This window comes from Cyprinodon tularosa, unplaced genomic scaffold (genome assembly GCF_016077235.1).
Source record: "Cyprinodon tularosa strain WSP-4 unplaced genomic scaffold, ASM1607723v1 ctg286, whole genome shotgun sequence".
Taxonomy (NCBI): Eukaryota; Metazoa; Chordata; class Actinopteri; order Cyprinodontiformes; family Cyprinodontidae; genus Cyprinodon; species Cyprinodon tularosa.
In genome coordinates, this window is record NW_024038992.1 from 1,353,585 (window position 1) to 1,378,441 (window position 24,857).

The window sequence follows — 24,857 nt, forward strand, 5'->3', positions numbered from 1 at the left end:
ATATCCCACATAAAAAGCCACCAAAATGACAGAGTGGTCATGCACTCCATTTACAAATAGAGTGAGCACATTTGCTAGCTTTCAACGAGTTCTAGGTATATCTAATCTGCAATCATATCTTGTTTAAAGTGACTGCTTTTTCACATTGCGTGTTCAACTGCATTTAGATGTTACATCTTATCATTTCTGCAGCATCCTGTGTTTTATAGTTGCATGGTAGCATTGATGTAGCTTGTTTGATTGACATTTTATCTCATGCCTTCAGCCTACTATCATATCTATATCTAAAAGTTACTAACCTGTGGAACTGCTGGAACAGGTTCATGGGGATAAAGGTCAACAGGCTGTATTTCGTTGTGCGGATGCCGTTACCCTTATATTTTTTGGACACGGCTTCATATTCCTCCTGATGGGGGCCATAACGGGCGAACACCGTCCTCCTCTTTCCGCTGCCCCTCTGAGGGGAGTCTTTGCTGGGAAGGCCATCAGGTGGCGAGTACCAGCCTGTCTCCGAGTCTACAGCCAGCAGCTGCCGACACCGATGCCGCAGCCAGTGGATGCGCTCCATCTACGCACCCTGAGCTGCAGTCGGGGTCCCACTGCTGCGTGGAACTACGCCCTCTTCTTCAATTCTCCCAGCTTCTTCCTGTTGCAAAAATAAAGCATGAAATAAATCTGTTGTAGCAGTGATCTCCATGGTGAAGCATCAGTGTGGTTTCTTAACACTTTGACTACCTTGAATAACCCGGACATAACTGGTCAGAAGAATACTCCAAAAGAAACACAAGATAAAGTGCTAGTTTATCTAACCCACATCGAGATGCCACTCCCCCTTTTTTTTCTTCCCACTTTCTTATTTGAATTAACTAATTTGAACTCTATTGGAACAAAAGGTGTGCACCCATTTCTGAATCTAAAAGAGGAAGAGAGTTCCTAGAAATAGGAAAATGCAGGCAAAGAGGTTTTGAGTATGTTTAAGACCGGGCCAGCCTTCGAGTTTACTCAAAAAAATATGAACTCATCCAGCGGTGGACGATGCGTTTATCTATTGATTTAATTATTTATTGAGATAAAAAGATTTGAGTAAAAAACTATTAACATCTTGTTCGCAGACTGTTATGCAGTTCAGGTTAGACACCATGGCTCTATAAAGCATTTTAAATAGACTTCTTCGGGAAACTAATTGGATAAAAAACAGTGATGGTGTTTATTTTATAATAAAATGCATTGAAAAGAACAGTTAAAAAAAGTAAGAAATTAAGTCAGAACTTAGGATTTACAGCATCATTAAAATACATTTATTGTTTTCAGGATAAAAACATTTTTGTCACATGTGATAAAAGGGCTTTTTAGAGGTCAAGTCTTAGACATTCCTCTTCTTTGCAGCATTTTCCAGGTTCTCCAGGAGGATTTAAAGGTTTCCCACATAAAAGGGGAAAAAAATAAATTTAATTATAATTAAAAAACTTTTAAACTACTCAAATATAATGGAAAGCCTTCAAAATCATCCTAAGACTACTGATTTTAGAGCTGTCCAGCAGAAAGTCAATGAAACCCTCCAAGGTCATGGTAAGCAAAAAAAAAGGTCATTGCTAATGAAGACATCTGTTGTGCAACCCAACACTGCAGAAAAGCAGTAAAATATGCAATGGATGTTTTTGTTCCAACCAGCAAATCTGGTTGGAGCTAGATAGCTTTAGCATCTCAGGGCAAACGTTTAACAGCTGTTGGCATCAGTGAATGGTTGACAAGACTAACAGGCATGAGTGTGAATCCCAGGCAACTCAAATATAATAACCTACCTTAATAGTGTGTAATTGCATATTGCCCACATAGGGTGCCAATTTGAGTTGGAAAGTTTAGTGGAAGGACACACCGCAGCCAGAACCTGCATATTACATGGGAATAACTGCTGCCATGAGAAGACTGTAAAACTAAACCCAACAATTAGTTTTAATATCAGCAGAGTCACTACAGAGTAACCACAATGTGGTGTATTTAGAACATAGATTTTAGATGTCAGATTTTCATGTTAAGCAACTTCTGCCATAATGAGTTTCTACGTAGGAGAAAAAGGATGGGGCTGTTGCTCAGATATGTATATATATATATATATATATATTTTTTAGGAGAAGTAAATATTGCATTATATGTAAACATGAAAGGCCCGAAAGAATGGAAGGGGATGGAGAAGCGCAATAAATAAGATAGAGATTGTAACCATTTTTCCATCAGTGATGATTTGGGAATTGGCTCATGGGCTGGTGTCCGTCCTCTGTGTTTTAATGAGTCCAAAGGCAAGGCAAGACAAGTTTATTCATAGAGCAAATTGAAGCAGGAAGATCCTTCAAAATGCTGGACATGAGAATAAATAAGCACAATCTAATCATGGAAACTTTAAATGAATGCTTCCTACTGCTTAAAGGGCTTTATGGTTTCATTTTTCAGCAGGAAACCCAGACAAACTGATCAAACCTGAACCCCACTGAGAATCCATGGAGTATCGTCCAGATGAAACTGAAAAACCAATGACCCAACAGTGCAGACAACCCGAGGGCAACTATAGAAGAACATAGAAGATGCTTTATACCTCAGCAGAGCCGCATGCTGATTGCCTCCCTGCTATGCCGATTTAATGCATTTCGAGCTAATAGAGCTCAAACCAAGGACTGAGTGCAGATAATGGACATGTCTTTGAGTAGCATATTTCTTTAAGAATACCTTCTTTTAGGGTTGGGTAAAAAAAACAAAAATGATTTTGAATCTATTCCTTTACATTTAGTTTTATAGTGACACGCGTGACGTTCACATTCAAATGAGCAGCAAAGATGCACTCAAGATTACTTCAAGCCAGACAGCTGCAAAAAAATAGCAAATAGGTTGACTGAACACATTAACAAATGGGGGCTGACCAGCAAACACCCTGTAGTTGTTACAGACAACGCTGCAAATATGGTTTGTGCATTGGAGGTAATGCAGCTCATGCATGTCTGAGTGAGTGAGGCTTCCCTTTTTCACTTTTCACAAACAAGTTTGCACTTATGAGACAGTTTTGTTCACATACCAACTTTAAACTTTCTGATTTACAAGCTTGCACTTCGTGTTTAATATGAGAGGAGAAAATAAAATACATGCGTATTTTGAAACACAGTTGAACCACTTTCACTATTGTAAAAAGAGATTGAATCAAAATTAATAAAATCAAATCATTTCAGGACTTTGGCGAAAATACCCAGCCCTACCTTTGTTTTATTTATGCTATAGTATCTTCATTTAGTAATGTGGATTTTAATGGACTAGAATTTCCCTAAAATAATTAGCTTCATGAGTATCTGAGACATACGTGTCTATAGTCCCTTCAATGAATCCATGAGTTTTTACTCTTTTTCTTGTTTTCTCACATCTTGCTGAAAAAAAAATCATGTATGAAAACAGTTGTTGCCATGTTTTCACTGGAACGGTACGAGCACAAAAGCAGGATATTTTCGGTCATATGAGACTGACACCTTTGGCTGTATGGCAGCAGGAGGAGTGCTGTTGGTTTCTTTCTCGTTCAGGTCCAAAGCTCTAGTAGGCCAAAACCGCCTGTAGCTGTGTGACAGGCCAAACCTGCTAACCTTCATTTGCTTTATTTACAGATGACAGAGGAATAATTCTTGTTTGTGCTGATGATAGGAAAGGAGAGCTCGGACATTTTCACAGATTCACTACAAAGTTCAATGTTTAGGTCTGGACCGCTGAATGAAATATTCAAAATAAACTAAATGCACATACCTACAAGTGTTGCAAGATATCAGATTTTTAATTAAGCCCTGACTTGATAATTTTTTTTTTTTTTTTACATGCTTAAAAATATACATGCAGAGAAAACATGTATACATCCTCATTAATATTAGCTTGAATGTCTTACTGCAAGTTCAACTCAACTACAGGCTTTGTAGCAATAAATACGATTCTTGCATCCTTATTGCTCGATGTTTAAACCCTCATTTTGACAATAGTGGCTAATTTACATTGGTGTGTCTCCTGACACTGTTCCAGCTTTTAAACATAGTCCGTACATTTTGAATAAGTTCGATCCAACGACTTTGGGATGTAAACCAGCTTTAAAACCAGTCGTTCTGAGGCAGTTCTACTGTAAGCCCTGATTAGCTGTTTTTTTGTTTTGTTTTCCAGTGTCACACTGGTTGCATTGCATGTTTCACGCACAAATTTAAACAATGTCCCGCATTTCACTGGGTCAAATTATAAAAATGGAAAAGAAATAACTTTGGGGGTGGCATCAGCCCTCCTGTACTCTGTCGTCAGCTGGGCCTGAGGCAGCGCAGAGCGGGACAGAAAGAGGCTGGTGAGGAGCGCCACTTCTATCCTGGTCTGCTCTGGACTCGGTGGAGGAAGTGGTTGAGAGGAGGGTGCTGTCCAGGTTTACATCCATCATTGACAACACCTTGCACCAGACTGTAGAGGAGCTGAGCAGCTCCTTTAGTGGCAGACTTATACACCCCGTGTGTAAAATGTAGCGCTAGCGCAGGTTATTCATCCCTGCTGCCATCAGACTTTACAATGCCATTGCACTGTAACCTGGTGTTATAACATTGTAGTAACAACTATTTATCTATTTAACAAACCAGTAACCACACTTTACCTGTCTCCTCTTCACTGTACATAAGTAACTATATATATGTCACCTTAAATCTCTCCTTTATTTTTCCCTTCCAATGCATATATCCGGATGCACTTTATATACTTCCTCCTTTGTGCACCTCCTGTTTGTTTATAAGACCCGATGTCTATTCTAATCCAAACAGCTCAGTTAAAAAAACAACAAAAAAATAGCTAGAGTTGTTACAGAACAACTCTAGCTGTTGATAAAAATACAAAGCAGCCTAGGTCATGACCAACCTGCATACACTGCTCTTAAAATAAAACATTAAAGGCAAAATATTTAAATACAGAATATAAAAAAAACTATGTTAAGGGAAATGGAATACATTATTAGTGATTGAAGTCTTTCAAAGGTGATTCTCAGAGAGCTTTTAGAGGTGTGTTCTAAAAGCAATCCCACAGCATGATGCTGCAAACACCATGCTTCAGAACTAGAACAGCTTTTAACAGCTCAGATATGAACTAATTAGCTGGATCAGATATCGGGGATTTGATATCTGATATTCCAGTGTTCTTAACATGTGAAATTATTTTTTGCTGGATATTTGTTCATAAATAATATGAAGTCTGAACATGCTTTGGTGGCACAGTGGTTAGGGCACATGGCCCATATACAGAGGCCTCAGTCCTTGACGCAGGCGACCCGGGTTCGACTCCGGCCTGTTGTCCTTTCCCGCATGTCTCTCCAGTCTCTCATACCCCCCTTTTCTGTCAGCCTACTGTTCATAAAAATTAACCACTAGTGCAGCAAAAACGATGGATATATCAAGCCTAAAGCCTTCACTGACGTGGCAAGATATATACGTTTCATCCAATCAACAGTTGAATTGAAACTCTGAGTTCTCCTGTGTTGTCAGGATGGGATCACTAAACGTTTGGTTAAAAACAGTGATTCATGTTGTTGATTAATGGTTGGCTAGCATTGAAGTAGAACTAAAATATCTATGAGAAGTGAAACAAGCGTGTTCATATGACCGCCTTGTTTATTTGTGCAATAGAGACTGACTTGCTTTAACTTGTGGTGTAATGGAGAGCTTACTAAGTGGAGACTCCTGAACAGAGAAGAAGAGAAATGTTGAAATGTTCATGCTTATGTCTAATAGATGGATAAAAGGTCTCTAATTTTTTCCTATATTTACAGTCCAAAGGTCAGCAGCACGTCTTTGTTATTCTTTATTGTTTGTTTTATTGAGATACAGGTTTAGCATTAACAACCAGCACACCTTTTATCACAAGGAGAGCAAATAATCCTTGTCTTTATGACTGTTTTTCTGGATAAAAATATAAATTGTGTAGCTTGTTATTATTTCATTCCTAAGGGGGCACCATACAAGACTTAATTAGTAGGTAGAGTTCACAAGAGTCACAGCTACTCTGAAGGTTGTTAAAGAACTTTAGAGGGGAAGAAGCATCATGCAGCTCAAGGAGTCCAGTGGATGGATCTGAGAGAGGTTTAAAGCAGGGTCGAGCTATTTTTTCTATACATCATGTGAAAAGTTTTCATAAAAGTTTTCAGAATAACATGGCCCAAATGAAAAACTATCAACATATGTTCAACCAATTAAACTGAGTGAGCAAGCTGAGCATTGAAAAAGAACCAAGAAACAACCATGTGGAATCTCTGGAGGAGCTGCAGAGACTTTTACAACTCAGGTGTATAAATCTGTTGGCAGTATAACTATTTGTCATGGCGTTCTAAACTCTAAATTAACAGGGTGGAGCCAGTGTATCGTCATGGAGACACAGAACAAAAGAATAATTAGTATATTAAGTGAGCCACAAAACCAAGGGTGAAGACTCTAAAATAATAACTGGGTGATACGGATGGAGCTTACAGATGACTGTAATTTCTAGACTTAGAGAATTATTATTTTCCTTTTGTATACACAGAGTGTATAAAAATCGAAATTTCATTTTGTACAGCTTTCATGTCATTTCCATTTTCTTAAAGTACAGCAGAGATCAAATGTGGGAGAAAGAAAACATGGTGCAAAAAAACAAACAATGCATTGATATGGTCAGTTTGATGCAGAGACTGTGACATGATTTAGACTTTCTTTTAACATTCATATTTTTTTTTTTTTTCCCCCCCAACATTCAGCTGTCGGATGGCGGTTGGGATGAAGCTGTTTTGGAATCTGCTGGACCTGCATTGAATGCTGCAAAGCCTCTTCCCAGACTGCAGAGGCTATTTTTTTTAAAGTAATTTGGAAAGGCTAAATACTGAATTGAGGATAAATATGTTACAATATCTTCAGTCTGCGCATACAATTAGAAGTTTCAGTATCAAACTGAGAAAACTGATCTAAATGGGTAAAGATTTCTTTAATAAAAAGTGTATTTGACCTTAATTTGAGCAGTTAAATAAGATGATCTGCCACGTCAATGAGTGTTATTTTCCTTTAAAATAATATAATTACATTGAAACAAGATAATAGTGTTCTTCTTATTCTTATTAACCCTTATTAATTATTATTATCCTTCTTTGGATTCTTATTCTTATTTAAAACTTAAATGATCCTATTCCTTTGGAAAACTGTCTTAGGCTACGTTCACAGTGCAGGCCTTAATGCACAATTTTTTTGTTAAATTCCGATTTTTTTGCATTGCCGTTCACATTTCAAATGTATGCGACTTGTATATGATCTCCTGTGTGAACTACAGTCATACAACACAAGTGTTCCACATGCACAGCAGAGGACGCAATGACGTCACAGGCCAGCATGCTCTGTGTTTACGGCAGTAAACATGGATGGTAGTGCAGGAGCGCATCTAGCGATTTTTCCCAACCATAATCTTTTCAAGATGGTGAAACATAAATACTGCTCTCCGCATCATCGTCCACCATGGTTGTTGTTTTCTTGCCGCTTCTTCATAGCAAGAACCCAGAATAATGACCTTTGTCGGGAATTAATGGCTTTCAGGTCAGATGAATGCGACCTGGCCCAGCACAGATCGAATTTCAAAAGATCAAATTTGTATCGGATTCAGGACCATAGAGCCAAGTGTCCTGGGTCGCATTGGGAAAAAAAATCAGATCTGTGTTGTTCAGACTGCAATGAACAGATCAGATCCAGGTCGCATATGGGTCAAAAAAAATTGATTTGGGTCACTTCAGGCTGCAGTGTGAACGTAGCCTTACTGACCTTCTCAAATAAAAGGAAAATGCTCTTAATTTCAGAAAACTTGGCTTTCTTAAGATTTCAGATTTTCTAGTGTATGTTTTCATTACAGGGACCATAACAGGGGCCAGTATCTGTTCTTCAGGGGCACTAGCCCATGTTGATCTCTGTCTAGAACCGCCCGTGGTATGTGCCGCACAAATCATGTCTTTAAAGGAAGGAGGGTGGCGAAAATAAAACTATTGGTCCAAGAAATAACTAAGAAAGCCCAACTTAGAGCATCGGCAGTGGCAGACCCTTTTCACAGGGGCACATGCCCCGTTTTGGATCTAAGGTGCCTGGGTATGCCTGGGGCACAGCTTTGCTCTCACAGAGGAGTTGAGAGGGGAGAACTCTCCAAATTAAGCCAGTCAGAACTGATCGACGGCTTTACAGAAATGAAGCCGAGACGCTACAGTTTACTGTTAAAAAAATGAAAATACAGCTCTCCCATCTTTCTGGCCATGATATACAGACCTCATAGGATCATCACCATCACACCATCATAGGATGGCAGGGTTTATACATGAATGAGTAACTCTTATTTAATGCTTTTTAATGCTCTTAGAAGTAATCTTAATGCCATCAACAAGTCCCCATGACATACATATATATATATATATATATATATACACGGCAAAATCCTTCATCATCTTCAACGTGGACAGGCTGCAGCCATGTCCCGAGTTCCTCGTTTTCCCGCCGCTTTGGTTCAAATTTGCATTTTTCCCCATTCTCTAGCCTTTTCTCCTCCTCAAGCTTCTTTCCCAAAGCATTTTAATGCCACGATGATCAAATTTAATGAATTTTATTGCCAATTAAGGCCTTAATTTAAAAAATAATAATTTAATGATTTTTAATGACCTGCGGAAACCCTGGATGAGCCCAAATAGAAATGATAAACACAGACATGTATGTATGTAGAGGTGGGTTTTTTTTTTCCTTTTACAGTTGCACATTTCAAGTTTTCAGTTTTCAAGTTCATGTTTGCTGACAGATATTTAATGAAGATAAACTGTGTCTTCATTAGTAGAGGATTATAGATATACTGTTAAAATCAGTGGGCCATTTCAATTCAGTTTGGTTCAGGTAGATATATAATGATGCAGATAATAACAATCTGATCGTACAATGTATTTATTTATAAAATATTTGCTTACATTAATTATCAGTGCCCCCAAAGCTTTTTTTGGTGCCCTATAGTGCCCCTGTATAGTACTGGGACAGCTGACGCCCCTAGCTAAGGGGCAAGGGCGTAGGTTTGATTTCAACTTTGGTAGGGACACTATTCTTCAGTTTCATTGGTCCTTTGCAAAAAATATTCATGCTCTTTTTTATGCTTAATGTGAGCTTCAGGGCTCATTTTGTTTAAAGAGAACAGCAGCATTTCTTGCTACATTAATACAAATCTTAAAAGCACTACATGCACTAGATGCTGTTTATCAATATTTAAAGCATCACTGGCTCTGATGAATGTGGAATTAGGACTTTTTCCACTTTGAAAAGGATTGCATTTAAATTTACCTGCGACTAAGACAGTGTCTATTCAACCAAATATAGTCTATAATATGTGGATTTATTCTGTGTTTTCTTCTGAAGATATAGAATTGTGCAGAGGTAAACAGAGGTAAACCCCACTCTTATTTTTTTTAATCTGATATGCTCTCTCTGGATCATGCAAAATAATACATTCAAGGGACGGCAAATAAATGTATTGTATTTACATGTGCACTGGAACTAGAAGAGGAACTGACACTGAGCATTTAAAATATTAATATTAGAAGTTGTACATCTGGGCTGTAGTTACTCTGTATTGCTAATTTCATGTATTTTATCTATGGCTGAAACAATCATATTAACAAATTATTTAAATAATCGTGAACTAATTTAGTAATTGATTAATCGTAAACTGGAGTATAGGGCCACTAAAATGTGCCTTTAGCCGACAGAGCGACCCACTTAGAGCAGGAATTATACCAAGATTGTAAAAAATATTAGCATTTAAGAAGTAAAAAAATAAAAGTTTTGTCTCTCAATATTCTCCATCCAGAACTCCTCCAAAGGAAACGTTTAAACGTTTCTGTTTCACCTGGTTTCATTTCATAAAAGATCTTCTGTAAGGAGCCTTTGGCTATCTGATTTTTTTTTTTTTTTAACATTCTTTATTTAAGATTATTAGGAATCCAGAACACATACATATGTATATTTATGCATGTACTTACATAAAGAAAAACAAAACAAAAAACAAACAAACAAAAAAAACGGGGGGGGGTCTCAGCAAACACTTAAGTCCATTTTGGCAATTGACATTTAGAGGTTCTCATCGGCTCACCTGAAAGAGAAATGTTTATATCCAGTGTCTTTCATTAAAAGAGAGAGACATGTCAAGGGGATTAGCAGTTTTAGCATCTTTATCAAAGTGGCCATCCAAAGTGGGAAATAGCTGGGGTCCAAACACTCAGAAAAATGTCAATTTTTACATGAAGTTTTGCTGTTATCTTTTCCATGATATACACATTCTTCAATCTGTCTTGCCACTGTTGAAGGGTGGGAGGCAAAGGCTTGAGCCAAGACAAAGTTATCATTTTTCTTGCTACTAGTAGCAGAATCTGTAGTAACTGGACTTCCTTTTTCCCAATATCATCTCCTGGGGTCAAACCCAGTATATAATGCAGTGGGTTCAGTGGTAGCGTAAACTTGAGTATATTTTTAATTTCTGTCTGAACCCCCTGCCAGAATGGAATCAATACTGGGCAGTCCCAAAAAATGTGAGTGTGATCCCCAATCTGACTACAATTCCTCCAACACATATTTGTAGCATTTCTGTCATATTTTGAAATACTGAAAGGTGTTTTGAAGAATCTCATTTTTAATTTCCAGTCAAATTCTTTCCAATTTGGACTGTGGGTGATCTTAAAACCTTTCTCACAAATCTCTTCCCACTCCTCATCTTCAATAACAATATTCATTTCTAGTTCCCACTTTTGTTTTATGTCTATAGAGCTGTCAGAGAAATGCATTTGTAAATGTTTATATAGATTAGATATGATCTTCCTCTTATTATTTTCCTCCACACATTTTATCAAAAATATTTCCAAAGGTGAAGTATTTTGTTTCAATTTAGGCCATTCTTTATGTGATAGAAGATAATCTCTTAATTGTAAATACTTATAGAAATCTTTTGAGCATAATCCATATTTGTCCTGTAATTGCTTAAATGTCTTAATATTTTCTCCACTGAATAACTGATTAATTCTTATTAATCCTTTCTGAGCCCATCTCTGATAACCCGTATCTAGCTTGTTTGGAAAAAAGTCAGTAATCTTGGCTATTTTTATCATGCGTGATATAGTTAAAGGTGCTCCTATTTTCTTCCTCACTAGAGACCAGACTCTGTATGTACAATTAATCCACTCATTTTCAATTTTTAAATCCTTCCAATTTTTTCCCTCCATAAATGGGATCGCTTCAAGAGGTACCAGTTGGCAAGCATTGTTCTCCAGACCAATCCAGTTCGTCTCCTCATCCTGCACAAGCCACTGGACCACCGCACTAAGTTGTGCTGCCCAGTAGTACAATTTCAAATTAGGCAAACCAAGGCCACCTTTTCTTCTTGGGCTTAACAGTAACTTCTGTCTGATTCTTGCTTTCCTCCTTTGCCAAATAAAGTTATTAATAATTTTATCTAAAAATTTTAAAAGTGGAGGCAGGTATCCAAATAGGAAGTGCCTGAAATAGATACATTAATCGTGGGAGTATATTCATTCTCACTGTTTCTATTCTGCCCAAAAAGGACAGAGGGAGAATCTCCCATCTAGACAGGTCTGATTTTATTTGTGTGATTAAGCTACTAAAATTTCCATTAAATAGTTGTGAGGTTTGTGGTGTAATCGTCACACCCAAATACTTGAATCCCCTCTTGGACCAATTGAAGGTGACCTCTTTATCTAAATCTGTAGGCCATTTTCCCACTAACATCATAGCTTCTGACTTGGTTTCGTTCACTTTATAGCCGGAGATTTCTCCAAAGTCTTTTAAACTAGTCATAAGTCTAGGGATTGAGCACAGAGGATTAGAGATATACAAAATAATGTCATCAGCATATAGTGATATTTTATGAGTGACTCCACCTGCTGTTACTCCATGAATTCTAGGGTCTGTCCGTATTCTTTCTCCCAGGGGCTCAATGCTGATAGCAAATAGTAGAGGTGAAAGAGGACATCCCTGCCTAGTTCCTCTTTTTAAACCAAATTTCTTTGAGGAGTATCCATTCACCCGTACTATGGATGTGGGTCCAGAATATAGCACACTAATCCAATTGATAAAGTCTCTATGAAATCCCATTTTTGCCAGTGTGTGTTTCAGGTACTGCCAGTCCACCCTATCAAATGCCTTCTCAGCATCAAGGCTGAGAAGCATTGAAGGATCCTGTTTCTGTCTCGCCACAGAGATCACGTTCAAGGTTGTCCTAATATTATTTATCCCTAAACGTCCCGTTATAAACCCTGTTTGGTCCGGCTTAATTATTGTGTGGATACATTTTTGAACTCGGTTTGCCAGTATTGTAGTTAAAATTTTTAAATCACAGCAGAGCAAACTTATTGGCCTGTAGGACGAGCAATTTATGGGGTCCTTGCCCTCTTTGGGAATTATGGATATTATTGCTTCTGACCATTGCTTTGGGGGGTCCTTATTCGTGAGGGCATAATTAAATACTCTTTGTAATAAGGGGGTGACCTCAGTTTTAAAATGCTTATAAAATTCCGCCGGGAATCCATCGACTCCCGGCACTTTGTTGTTCTTTAAATTTTTTATGACCACCTCAATTTCTTGTTTTGTGATTGGATCTCTCATCTCTTTGGCATCATTTTCAGTAAATTTTGGTAACTGAATTTCACCCATCAAATTCTTAATCTTGTCTATTTTGCTGTCTATTTCCTCTGAGTCGTAAAGTGTCTCATAGTAAGCTGAAAAAGCTTCTGCAATGTCTTTAGGCTGAGACAGAATTTTCTTTGTGAGAGGATTCATTATCTTTTCCACTGTTCGATTGGCTATCTGATTAAAAGATAAAATAAAAGAAATCATAACGTTGTTAACTTACATTTCTCAAGTTCCACAAATCAATAAAACTCTCCTGCTTCTTTACAGAACTCCAGTCGGAAGCTTTCGCCTGTTTTAGCGTAGATAATATTTTTTTTCATTTGGACTAGCTTCTTGGCCCAATATTAATTTATTTTAGCGTCTTTTTTTTCGCGCTCCAAGCACCCGCGCACATACAGACTAGAAAACACGCAATCAGAAAGAGAGAAGGCGGAACTTAAGGCAGAATAATCAAACATGTTGTTTACATCCAATTATTGGTGGGGACAAATAGGTCCTTCCAAGTTTTTGGTAGGGACATGTCCCTATGGTCCCTATGCAAACCTACGCCCATGCTAAGGGGTTAACAATTGAAGTCTTTAGGTATGCAACTCTGGTAGAAACATACACAGAAAGACCTGCAGCTGCATAAATAATAAATTCAACTAAAGCTTAAAGAACCTTAAAGAACCCAAACATAAAAACTGATAAGATCACAGCTTTATGGCACAGTTGAGGGACTGTGTTTAGTTCTAGGACAGTTGGACACAGAGTGACAGAAGGTCCACTGTGCTGCTGCTGCTTTAAACGAACAAACCTCAGAGATTCACTCATTTGTCCTTCTTAGAAACCAGTTCCCTGTTACTTCATATTCCTCCACACCTACCCGACTGTTTCTTTCCATCCGCGGCCCCGATTCGACGTTTAATGACGGCTCGGTCTCTCCCCGCTCACATTTCTGGAGCTTCAGTCGCAACAGGAGGAGGCAGGATGCAAGAAACGACTCCTGATAAAACAGGAGAAGAACACACTCCTATCTTTCTGTTTTAGTTCGGGTTTCTAGCCACCTGCACATCCGTGACTTTGTGTCAAAAAAAGAAAATTAAACAATGAGACAGCTCCGCTCTTCGGGCAGGAGTTGAACAACGCTTCGTTTTCCTGGTCTTTAAGGGTGGAAGGGGATTTTTCCAACGGCCAGTGAACGTGTCTCGCCCTGTCATGTGATGAAGAGCAGCTGACCGGAAGCAGCTAGGCGGAAGTGGATGAAAACAACGATGAAGGCTCTGGGCAGAATATCTGCAACAGATTGTGTCAAAGTGAGTCTTATTTTTTTTTAATGCACGATTTTTATTGCTCGCCGCTATTGTTGTGTGTTTTATGTGTTATTTGTCCTTTATAGCATTAGTTATTGAAGTTTTTTGTTAGTTTTTTTTAGCGAGTGTTTGTAAATTTGAGCAGCATTTAATAAAAACGTGATTCTGAAAAAAAAAAACGATTAATATTTGATAAACCAGGAGGGATTATTAATCTGATTTATGCTTAAAATGACGAGACTCTAAAGTTATTTCTGAACTACTGCAATAACTGCAGCAGCTCTTTAGGCATGAGAATAAAAAATTTACTTTTCAGTCCTAATCTCAAGTTTTAAACGGCTTCTGGAGGGTTTCTAATACGGTGCTATATAAATAATTGTTTTTGTTCAGCTGCAGTTCATGTCAAATCGAAATAGGATTAATAATACTGTCCTGTTTCTAATGTCAGATCTGGACGGACAGATTTCTGCACCTTTTAGATGTATTATTAGTTAAATAACATATTTAAACTAATATTCCTGCTGATTTTAAATTCAGGGGCTTCGCAGCGGGTAGAAAATGTGCCTGACCGCAAGAAGGTTCCGGGTTTGATTTTCAGCCTTTCTTCACGGAGTTTGCATGTTCTCCCTGTGCATGTGTGGGCTCTCTCTGGGTACTCCGGCTTCCTCCCACAGTCCCAAAACATGACTGTTAGGTTAATTGTTTTCTCTAAATGCTCCTTAGATGTGAGTGTGTGTGTCTGAGTTGCCCTGCGATAGACTGGAGACCTGTCCAGTGTGGACCCCACCTGTCACCCGTAGACAGCTGGAGAATGGCACCAGCACCTCTCCCAACCCCAGCAGGGATAAAGCATGATGGAAAATGGATGGATCTTAATTTCTTACTGAGGCGTTTGAATGAACTTTGCAGGACAACCATCCTTTTGAGGACTGCATTTGGACAGCTCTTGTTTTGGTAGTTGTGCCAAACTCTGTTTTTGAGTCTCAGACTTAATTGTGCTCTTTGAGTTGTTCAGAACTTGTTATCTGGTTTTGTAACCTAACCTAGCTTTAAATGTCTCCATATCTTTAAACTGCAACGGTGTGTTCACAGGTCTGCCTAAAAAGCTGATCATACAGCTGCTGTTGATCCAGAATGATGCTGCCTGCATCCTCACTAGAACTAAGAAAGTGAAGCACATCACCCTTACTCTGGCTCCCTGTACATCAGAAGATGTACAGATTAAAATACATCTGTAGTCTATAAATCACTGAACGCTTTAGCTCCAAAATAAATAAAAGACTTATCATTGTACCGACAACTTAAACCTCTCAGGTCTTCTGGGTCTTGCACATAGCAGCAAAATCTGACTGTATATAACATTTATTTTAAACACTAAAACAACCTTCTTTTGCAAATGAAAAATCTGCCAAAGTCAAAGGAAAACAGCAAAGGGAAGCACCAATCTGCTTTTGATATTTTCAGCTGTGTCACAGAGTAGTGGATGGGCTGTGTGGACGAGAGCCTCCATGCAGGAGTGATTATAGCGCCACCTGGAGCCTGGAAGAGTGGTTGCAGCTACTTGACTTCTTGAGTGGCCTGTTCCGTTCTACGGTGGGGAGCAACTTCACAGATGAAGAGGTGAGCGAAGAAGGTCAGAGTGTCAGTGTTTTTGTTTTCTTTTTTGTCCCTCAGCTCAGATTTTTCCTACTTTTTTGTGCAGGTTCTGGCTAAGCTGTCGGATGTAGATCACAGTCACAGCCAAGCGGTTCTGAGCGTGGTCAGAGCACGAGAGGAAGAGATCCGGCGTGCTCTGCTGGACAGTACCAACAGCATCTCTTCTGCAACCCTGCAGGACTTTGACTGGCAGCTTAAGGTCAGCCGGTCATCAGCGTTCAGTTAGTCTTTATCCCTGACGTGTTCTGCTCAGCACAATTGTAGTGACACCATGACTTCAACACCCTGGAACCAGACATAGCTGTTACTATTCTTAAAATATGGGTGTCTGAATGTTTCCCTGCATCAACTAAACTACTTTAGTCCTTCTTAGGTAGGCGCTAAACCCAAATGTTAAGATGTTGAAAAAAACCTTTATGAAAAGAAACTATTAGAGAATGTTCCTGCTTTTGAGTTTTATTCAATTCTTTTCTTTCCCTTCACCTTCTGCAGCTGGCCATGTCCAGCGATAAGATCTCATCTTTAAACACGCCACTGCTCAGCCTATCTCTGGATGTGAGGGAGAAAGGAGCGCTTCGGCCCATCACCATGGAGCTGAACAGAGAGGAACTGAGCTCCCTCATCAGCTCACTGGAGGCAGCTAACAAGGTACGCACACAGGGAAGCTGTCACCTTATCAACACGTGGCTTTGAAACATAACACCCTATTTAGCCTGGATACAGCTCTATAGAGGCTAATATTACCTCAAGCAACAACTACAGTCACAAGTAACCTTTCCATGTTGCTCCTCACCTCAATGGATTTTAGGTTTCAAACCTAAAATCTATCAAGATAAACGGCTGCCATTCAAATATTTGTTCACAACTGATTAATTCGTCTACATGTCAATTCAACCTCCTCATGCACCAATAATCATCCTATACTTAGACACAATGTCTGGACTACAGATGTAAATAAGACCAATTCCGTCTGATACGTGGGACCCTGCATTGATGAAGTTCCCTCGTAGCTCCAACACTATACAATCACCTTGGTATCCAAGAAACTTACAATCAAGCCCCTGTCACACCTTGACGATTTAGACAGTGTATACCTGACATACAAAAAACCTGCCAAAAATGCTGGCATATGTTCGATAAGTTATGGGTACGTTTTGTAGAACTTAGGACCAGGCTGAAACACATTGACACATGTTGATATACGGCAAGTACGTAGGCTCATCAGGAGGCGTTAAGTTACAGGTAAGTTATCTGAGCGTTTACATACGTTACAGTAGCAGCCATTCAAAATGGCCCTTCCCAGTCAAACGCCAGCCAAATGGCAGCCCACTTCCCTGCAAATCCTAGCAAAATCCCCTCCAACTTCCAGCCTCTGGAGTGACCTCCTCCTGAGCGTCCATATTTTTTTACTCTGACTCCACACTTTCACTAAATTACAGGGTCTGACCAGGAAATGGTGCTTCTCTTTAGATCTTAATGTCCACAAATCATGACAGAATATTTTATTACAAAGCTTGATGTTTAAAAAGGAATTTGAGGGGACCAGCCAAGGACCCATCAAGGAAAGTGGGGAAAGTGTAAGTTACTCTTACACTCCGCTTTGTTTAAAAAAAATGTAAATATAAAAAATATAACCCAGGATGTCTGGGGGACAGTGATTCGCCTACATGCTATGAATGCTGGCGTACCATAAATGATAAATTATGAACAGTTTAGTTTGTGCCTTAAACTCGTTGCGCATAGGAAGAGTTACTTGATTACCAAACCGAATATCTTCAGAACGGCTCCAAATGACACAAAACTAATATGGGTGAGTAGAACATGATGTAATAACGGAAAATTAAGGGGCCTATGTCAAAAAAACAGAGTTCCCCCTTAAGTTGTGGCGTCTAGCTTATCCAAAACAAATTAGTAACTTGTGCGTAACTTATCTTCAACGCATGTCAATGTATTTCACGTGTTCCAGACGACAGCTGAACGTGTTTCTAACTTACAGCTACTGTATAAGTCAGTTCTCTTATAGACTAAATCTCCATCATTGGGTGAGTGAGAAGTTATGTGTGATAAATCTTCCCTGCGTTCACGCCCAGATGCACCAGAGTCACTTCCTAGCAGACATGATGCTGAATCTGCTGCAAATGCAAACCTTCTTTCTTTATTTTTCTTTTTATGTATTCTTTTTTTTTTTGCCAGGCGGTAAACAGCAACTAGGTTATTACGGCGATCAATTAAATCTTTTTATAAGACCAGGCGCCTCTGGGTGCATCGCTGCTCCCCTTAGGACACTGGCTTCAAGTGGCTTGTGACATTTCATGGGCATTACGCTGCCATGCGTTATGCATAAATTAGGCTTTCATAGGACATAAGTACTGGACTTGCTATGAATACTGTATGTATATGACCAAAATTGAAAACAATACATAGAACGTTTAGCAGATGCCAGCATTTTTGGAGATTCTGGGATGTTAGGCATACGCTGGATAAATGGTCAAGGTGTGACAGGGACATCACACAGTAAAATCCAGTAATACAGGACGGTCACTCTGATGTCAATGGTCATGAAAATCTTTTGAGGGACTTAAAGGTTCACTTCATCCCAAACCACTCTGATCACTTTTTTGTGCTGTGTTCGCAAATTAGGTGAATTAAGCTACTTTTGGTTCTAAATGTAAGAGCAAACGGATCCGGTTTGGACAGTAGGTGGCAACATTATCCAAGCAAGCGTTACACTTGATCTTTATTGAGGAATACAAAGTGAAATAACTTGCTCTAAATTCATTGCTAATACTAAATGATATACTGACAAGAACTTTTCTCTTCTGTCTTTAAGGTGGTGCTGCAGCTGAAATGATGGACCAAGAAGATGCAGCTGTTTTGGATGTAATAATTAACTTAATGTTTTTTTTTTTCCTGTGATGCCTTTTGTTTCTGTATTAAAATTCATGTTTTTCTCTCTGATTCTATAAAAGTTGTTTGATATTGAAACAAAAAGAAAATAATGACAAAAAGACAGATTAGAAAATTAAAATTTGAAAGAGAAGCAATCCACTTGTGCAGCCTCAAAAATTGGGATTAGTTCTGGTATTTCCAAGACCTGTGAAGGATCCATTATCTATCCATTTATCAATAATTGATTCAACTACGAACAAGGACACAATTCTCAGAACTCCTCCTTAAATTTCAGAAAAACTCACAATTTTTCAAAAACAAAATTAACAAAAAATCAATTTTGCTGAGAGCGTCAAATCAAACATCAAGAAAAGAGATGCAAACACAACAGTAAAACAATCTAAGGAAGGAGGGAGATAATTTTGGAAGAGCTACAGAAGGCAGAGGTAATGTTTTAAGCCTGCTGATCAGTCTGGCTTATTATTAATGAGAACAGGTGCAAGCAGTGACAGACAGAGACAAGTTAAATGAGGTGACGGAGTTAGTCTTCACTCCAGAGTGTCCAGTTAATCACGGAAAGGGCCTCATTGCTGACAGCTGCAGATGTGCTAACTGGACCAATGGTATCAGCACTTTGCTTCATTTTCTGTAAAGACCTGGATCCTGACATGTGCAGAGGCAAGCTGGAATCTAGACTAAAGATCCAACCTGCATTTTTAAGCAAAAGCACTTTTATAAAATGTATTGCTACAAATATATTTTTAATCCTAAAAAACAGGGCAGATTTTAAACAGTCCAGATCTCTTTCCTGCACCACAATTAAAGGATTTAGCTCAGGGATCCCTTTCTTTTCTCTCAACTTGAAAGCACATCATCATTTACACCTCAACACCTTCTAGGTTCTTGATTGTGTAAAGGGGGAAAAAAAACATCTTTAAACTTAAACCGGTTTAGCTGAAGGAGACCACAGAGCAAAATTATCAACAGTTTTTATTTTTTTATCTTACAGTTTTCCATGTCAGATTTTTTAGTGTATGGAATAACAGAAAATAGGCATAACTAAAAGAGGTGGGAAAGTTTCTAAAATAATTTAACTTCTCTCTTTTTTTTAGATAAACCAGCCAATTTAATAATTGATAAGGTTTTTATAAACTGTGTTTGAACATTTCCTAAGCTATTTTAACCTAAACTACAGAAAACAAGATATGTCACTCAGTAGTTTGTACAACTAATGCTTCAAAAAGTGCCTTTTGTTGCAAAGAGCAGATAAGATTCATTGCCTCCAGCTCCACCCATGTTACATGTCACTTAGTTATGTCAAAAAATAGTTGCAGTTTTGCCACTGAAAACTTTCCACATTTAGCATCAGGCCCAAACACTGAAAAAGCTTGATTTTGGTTTTTGAAAATACTTTTACAACTATAACTCATACCTTCTACCTCCTGGATTGGGATAAATCAACTATTTATGAGATGTGAACAGTAGGTGGTGGTAGTGGTTACCATATAGAACATATCAAGCCAATGCAACCTGTGGTATTGGTATTTTTAGAAAAAAATGAGAAATAGAGATCTTTAGAAGTATTTTGTGATGTCATCTTCCAGATAATGATCACTTAATGCTCCGAAGCTGTTCATTCAGCTGTGCACAGGGACACATTTAGGCTTTCAGCAGCCTCATTAACTCAGCTATTAGGATGCATCTAATCATTTGATGCATGGACTGGGGGCATATGCTGACAAAATATTTTCTGGAAATTGGCTGAAAAACAAATTTGTGCAGAAGCATTTAGTGAAACAGAAATAAATGAACCATAAAACAGTTTATATGCAGAGATCTCAGCGGCTTTATTTGAACTCTTAATTCTCTTTAAGCTGACAAAAATGATTCCTGTTCATGGCGCTCCTCCTCTTTCCATACGCATTCAGTCACGCACAGTGTCTGTTTGCTGAAATCCACACAGGCCGTTCCACTTGAGTGGACATGTGGAACATCACTTTACAGGATCTGAAGCTTCATCCTCAGTCCATCGCTGCAGCCTGCAGGGAAACCAGTTGTTTTCTGCTTCCATTAGCTCTTCCGTCCACAGAATAGAGGTCCATTGGAGGTGCTTCCTTTGTTCTGTCTGGAAGGCCGAGCAGCTTTTCTTTTTCTCTTTGAAAGATTGTCGTCATAATGTTGGAATGTCTTACTACAATCTACCCTTAGATGATGATAACATACATTAGAGTCTAAGAAATGAGTTTGTCTTCAATTCATCTCATTCTACAAAAAGCTCAACATGATCTCCTCACTCACTATGCGAAGGATAAACCCTGTAAAGGTTGAGATTCTTGGTATAAAGGCACAAAGTTCAGTCATACGGATAGAGCCCACCACTGTGATTTTCATTCATTTCTCTGTTATTAAAGCCCTCTTGAAATCTGCAGCCTTTCATAAGAGGATCGTTACTTTAATGAAACAAAAACACGTTTGAACCGTTCTTGCCCTGTAGTCTGAGCTGAGGTTCAGACTATCCTTTAATCTTATTTAGAATAGAAAAATCCTATGCATAAAACTTAAAAAGAGAATCTAAATGGGTCATTTTTTCAGGAAAATGGATCAGCTGCCCAGAGGAATGGAGTGATTTGGATGTAAATTAGTTTGGATGAGCAGTAATGGTGATAAGGATTGTTTTACTTGGAGGAGCCCCTCTGGAACAGCCACCAGAAGGCGTAAGTGCTGGCATCTGGCAGAAACCAAACCATCCGACGGAACAAAGTGAGAAGGTAAAGTAACAGAGAAGGGATTGCATCTCAAGCAATGGATGGATTTATCAACATGTCCCACTATTTGATTCCATGAGGTCAGTCGATTATATGAAAATTACCAGCATCTGATTTGTATTAGAATGGGCATAAAAGAGCTTTCAGTCCATCACCCATCAGACTGTATTATATCTTCTAAGTTCACAGCAAACGAGTTTCTATAAACCAACATGCAGCTATTTAAAAAAACAATGTTATTTAACCACTCTACCCAACCCGGATCACCTCCAGCAAGATGGTGTGTTTGATTTGGCTCATAAATTGGATCTCAGATTGGAGAATGACATCCAAGCCATGTTGAATACCTTCTAGTTTGAGAAGAACGATTTGTTCATTTGTTCTGGTGCAAACTACAATAAATACACAATGATAATATCTGCCTTTCATACGACCGAACACTAAAGGAACATGTTGACAAATTATACATTGCTTCTCTTGCTGCTAATCCATCAGACGTGCTTATAAATAGTTTACATTGACAGCTTTGAGTTTTAGCGTGGCAGCCTCATTGGATATTAAACTCAGGGATGTTTGTCAACCTCAGACCTCATGGACCACTTTTTTTCTTTCAGGCAGTAAACTTGGAAACTAGAAATACTTTCTAATAACAGGATGTAGGAACATGGCACATGTCTCCTCTTTTTTCAATGTGTTTTCTTATACTTTTGGGCAAACACAGCTCAAATAAATATACTGTATTTTAAATGTTTTGTATTGATGAAGACATGAAGAAAATTTACATTTTAAAAGCTGTATTACCATGCATCCTTTTGCAATTAACCTTAAGTTTAAATTCATACCCAAAAATCAATATGTTGTAATTTGCATGAAAACAAAAAAATAAATACATTTTGTATTGATAAGGGACTAAAGCTGGTTTCAGCCCTGCAAATAGACATCAAAGAGGCTAAAAGGTCAATAAAATTGACCAGAAATTGGCTTTCTGTATGGATATATATTTTTTAACATTTGTGTCATCATATGTCATGCATAGGAGCAAATACGGATGCAGAACAAAAATGGCTGCATTTAGAGTGGTGCCCTAACTGTGAGGTATGTACTGAGAATGGTCTTATATATTAGGGTAAATTACTGTGTCAGCTTGAGGTCATACCATGTCCTCTACCATCTTTTTTAAAATCCAGCATGTGTGGAATGGGAGAGGAACAGGTCCAACAGTTTTGGACGAGGCTGCTGCAGGAAACGGCGCTGTATCTTTATCACACCTTTTATCCAGACACTTTGGGTGTCCAAACCTTGCAAAGTAATCATTTCAAAATTCCTGTCTAATTTAATTTGTCTGGGTGCTATATCGTTTTTGTCAGGAGATGTAAAAAGAATGTAAAAAATAGTTTATTTCAGATGTGAGCACTATATGAGCCTAAAGGCATTGTAGAGATGATTTTGTTGTTTGTACTTTTTTTTTTTTAAAGTGATATTTATATACAGTAGGCCTTTAGGAAAATAATATTTTTTCCAATAGGATAAAATACAAGTATCTAAATTAAGTCTACAAGACAACATTTTAACAAAAGCAATTATTTTTTATAAGGGCTCAAATAATGTGATTTTTATTTTAAAAATACCCCGTTTCTTCTCGCATAGATTAAAAACATGATATATTATTGAGTTAAAATTAAATAACTGCCTAGTTTGTACTTGGAGTAGTGTGCAAAAAAGTAGCTTATAAAGAGAGGTTTCTGTCTTGAAATAGGAGAAAGGATCTTTCATTTTTGGTTTACATACCATCTAAATAAATATACGTTTAGCAACAAGAGAAGCAAAGATGGCAAAATTACTTTTGTAGTCTTTAATAAACCTGACTTATGACACCTTTAGCAGCTAACCTCACTGGTAGCTAGTAATGAAAGGCCAACATTCAACATCTGATATGAAAAGCATTTTGAGCTGATCAGTTTGAATCTGCGTGCACTCTAAATTCATGGTTTAATTGTTGATTCCTAGAACTCTGCTCAGCCCTGTTCAGATGACTCATTGATGAGTCACTCCAGTTTCTGATGAGGTGATCTTCCAGGCTGCAACCTGCAGAAATGAGGCTGAATGTGGCTAAAATGCACATACTCTGGTATGTGCATTTCAGCCACAGTCTAAATTTAGTAAATCTACTAATTTAGGCCAATATCAGTTTTCTGCAACACAAAACAAAGAAGGTTCTGCAACTATGTTGCACTTAGTTGTCCACTGATCCATTTTCTTTCACTTTGTCTAGTGCCGGGTCGCAGAGGCAGCAGTCTAAGCAGAGAAGCCCAGACCAATCCACACACACCTCCTCCAGCTGCTCTGGGGGGACCCAGAGGCTACACCAGGCCAGCTAAGAGACACAGTCCCTCCAGCGTTCCTGGGAGTTCTCCCAATTAGCACTTAGTTGTGTTAAAAAATAAAATCCTTCAGGCATAATTGCCACTTTAAAGTGATAGAGGGGGTTGAGTACCATGCTGATCCTGGGTTTAGACCTACTGGTGCCCTCCCCTTGGACTCAGGAGAGGAGCCAGGCTTTAATGAAGCTTGGAAAAGGACTTCTACGAGTGCCTAGGGCCAAAAACATCAAAAGGGTTCAAATGGACTCACTACGTGGGGTGTTTGGAACTGGGTGGCAGACCAAGCTAGAGATAAAAATTTGCCAATTTCCAACAGACAAGATCAGACTACCGCTGTAGTGATGAAGTTTTTGCTCTAGTCTATTGCTTTGAAGAACAGGGTAAACTTCAGCTCTGGATTTACTGGTCCAAATAAGTTTCAACCCTCTTCTATCCCCGTGAGTTATGAATAAAAGAAAGAAATCTCGTTTGTAAGGATCAAGCCTCTGATAAGGAGGTCTTGGTTTAAGGATTTTCTTTGTACACCCCCCCAAGAGGAGTCTCTGAGGGAGACACAGAAATCAGTAAAAGAGATTTTCTTTAATTGAACTTTAGTCTCAGACTGGAGAAATTCCCCTCTGCATTAGACCCATCCCCTTGGGGATGGAGTGGACTGCCATTGTGTGGCACCCTGCCAGCAATGTGGGGTTAGGTGTCTTGCTCAGGGACCCAGAGTTGCTATCTGAGGCAGTTGAACTCAGAACCTCCTGCACCAAAGCACAATGCTGTAACCACTAGGTCACCACTACCCATAAAGATATCCCCTCCTAGTTTCGAACACCTTGATTCAGTAAGAAAGAGAGCTGAATTGGTAGGTCGATGGATGGATGGATGGATGGATGGATGGATGGATGGATGGATGGATGGATGGATGGAATAAATGATATCTTTTTTTTCAGTAGTCAGAACCTTATTCAGTTGGAGTTCAGCCCATTTACAAGTTTCCAGAACAGGTAAAATCTCTTTTAGTTGCCTTCTATTTCTGCCCAGTCTTAACTTGTGGTTCGAATTGTAAGCAAACAAACACCTTCTTCCACTCACATGCAAAAGGGGAGTGAAAGTAAAAAAAAAAGAAAATCAACCAATGTGTTTTTGGCATGTTTTAACCTGTAAATACCGAAATTTAAC

The 24,857-nt window shown here is 38.6% G+C and overlaps 2 protein-coding genes across 2 annotated transcripts in view; one reads left to right on the forward strand and one right to left on the reverse strand.

Moving 5' to 3' along the window:
• atp10d (ATPase phospholipid transporting 10D) overlaps window positions 1–13,841 on the reverse strand; it is a 42,813-nt gene extending 28,972 nt beyond the window's left edge. The window contains exons 1-2 of the mRNA XM_038290666.1: window positions 13,573–13,841; window positions 300–646 (exon numbers count right to left, since the gene is read on the reverse strand). Coding sequence (XP_038146594.1) covers window positions 300–568 — 269 coding nt within the window. The 5' untranslated portion in view covers window positions 569–646; window positions 13,573–13,841. The remainder of the gene's footprint in view (window positions 1–299; window positions 647–13,572) is intronic.
• Window positions 13,842–13,851: 10 nt separating this feature from the next.
• commd8 (COMM domain containing 8) lies at window positions 13,852–18,613 on the forward strand. The gene is made up of 5 exons (XM_038290668.1): window positions 13,852–14,002; window positions 15,464–15,619; window positions 15,702–15,854; window positions 16,148–16,303; window positions 18,486–18,613. The coding sequence occupies exons 1-5, from the start codon at window positions 13,949–13,951 to the stop codon at window positions 18,504–18,506; spliced, it is 540 nt and encodes a 179-aa protein (XP_038146596.1). The 5' UTR covers window positions 13,852–13,948; the 3' UTR covers window positions 18,507–18,613.
• Window positions 18,614–24,857: the final 6,244 nt, after the last annotated feature.

Excerpts from the sequence above, each read along its gene's own strand:
- commd8 (XM_038290668.1), top strand. The coding sequence starts at position 13,949 with ATGAAAACAACGATGAAGGCTCTGGGCAGAATATCTGCAACAGATTGT. Across the intron at positions 15,855-16,147 it reads ACTTTGACTGGCAGCTTAAG|CTGGCCATGTCCAGCGATAA; the intron begins GTCAGCCGGTCA and ends CACCTTCTGCAG. Across the intron at positions 16,304-18,485 it reads CACTGGAGGCAGCTAACAAG|GTGGTGCTGCAGCTGAAATG; the intron begins GTACGCACACAG and ends TCTGTCTTTAAG.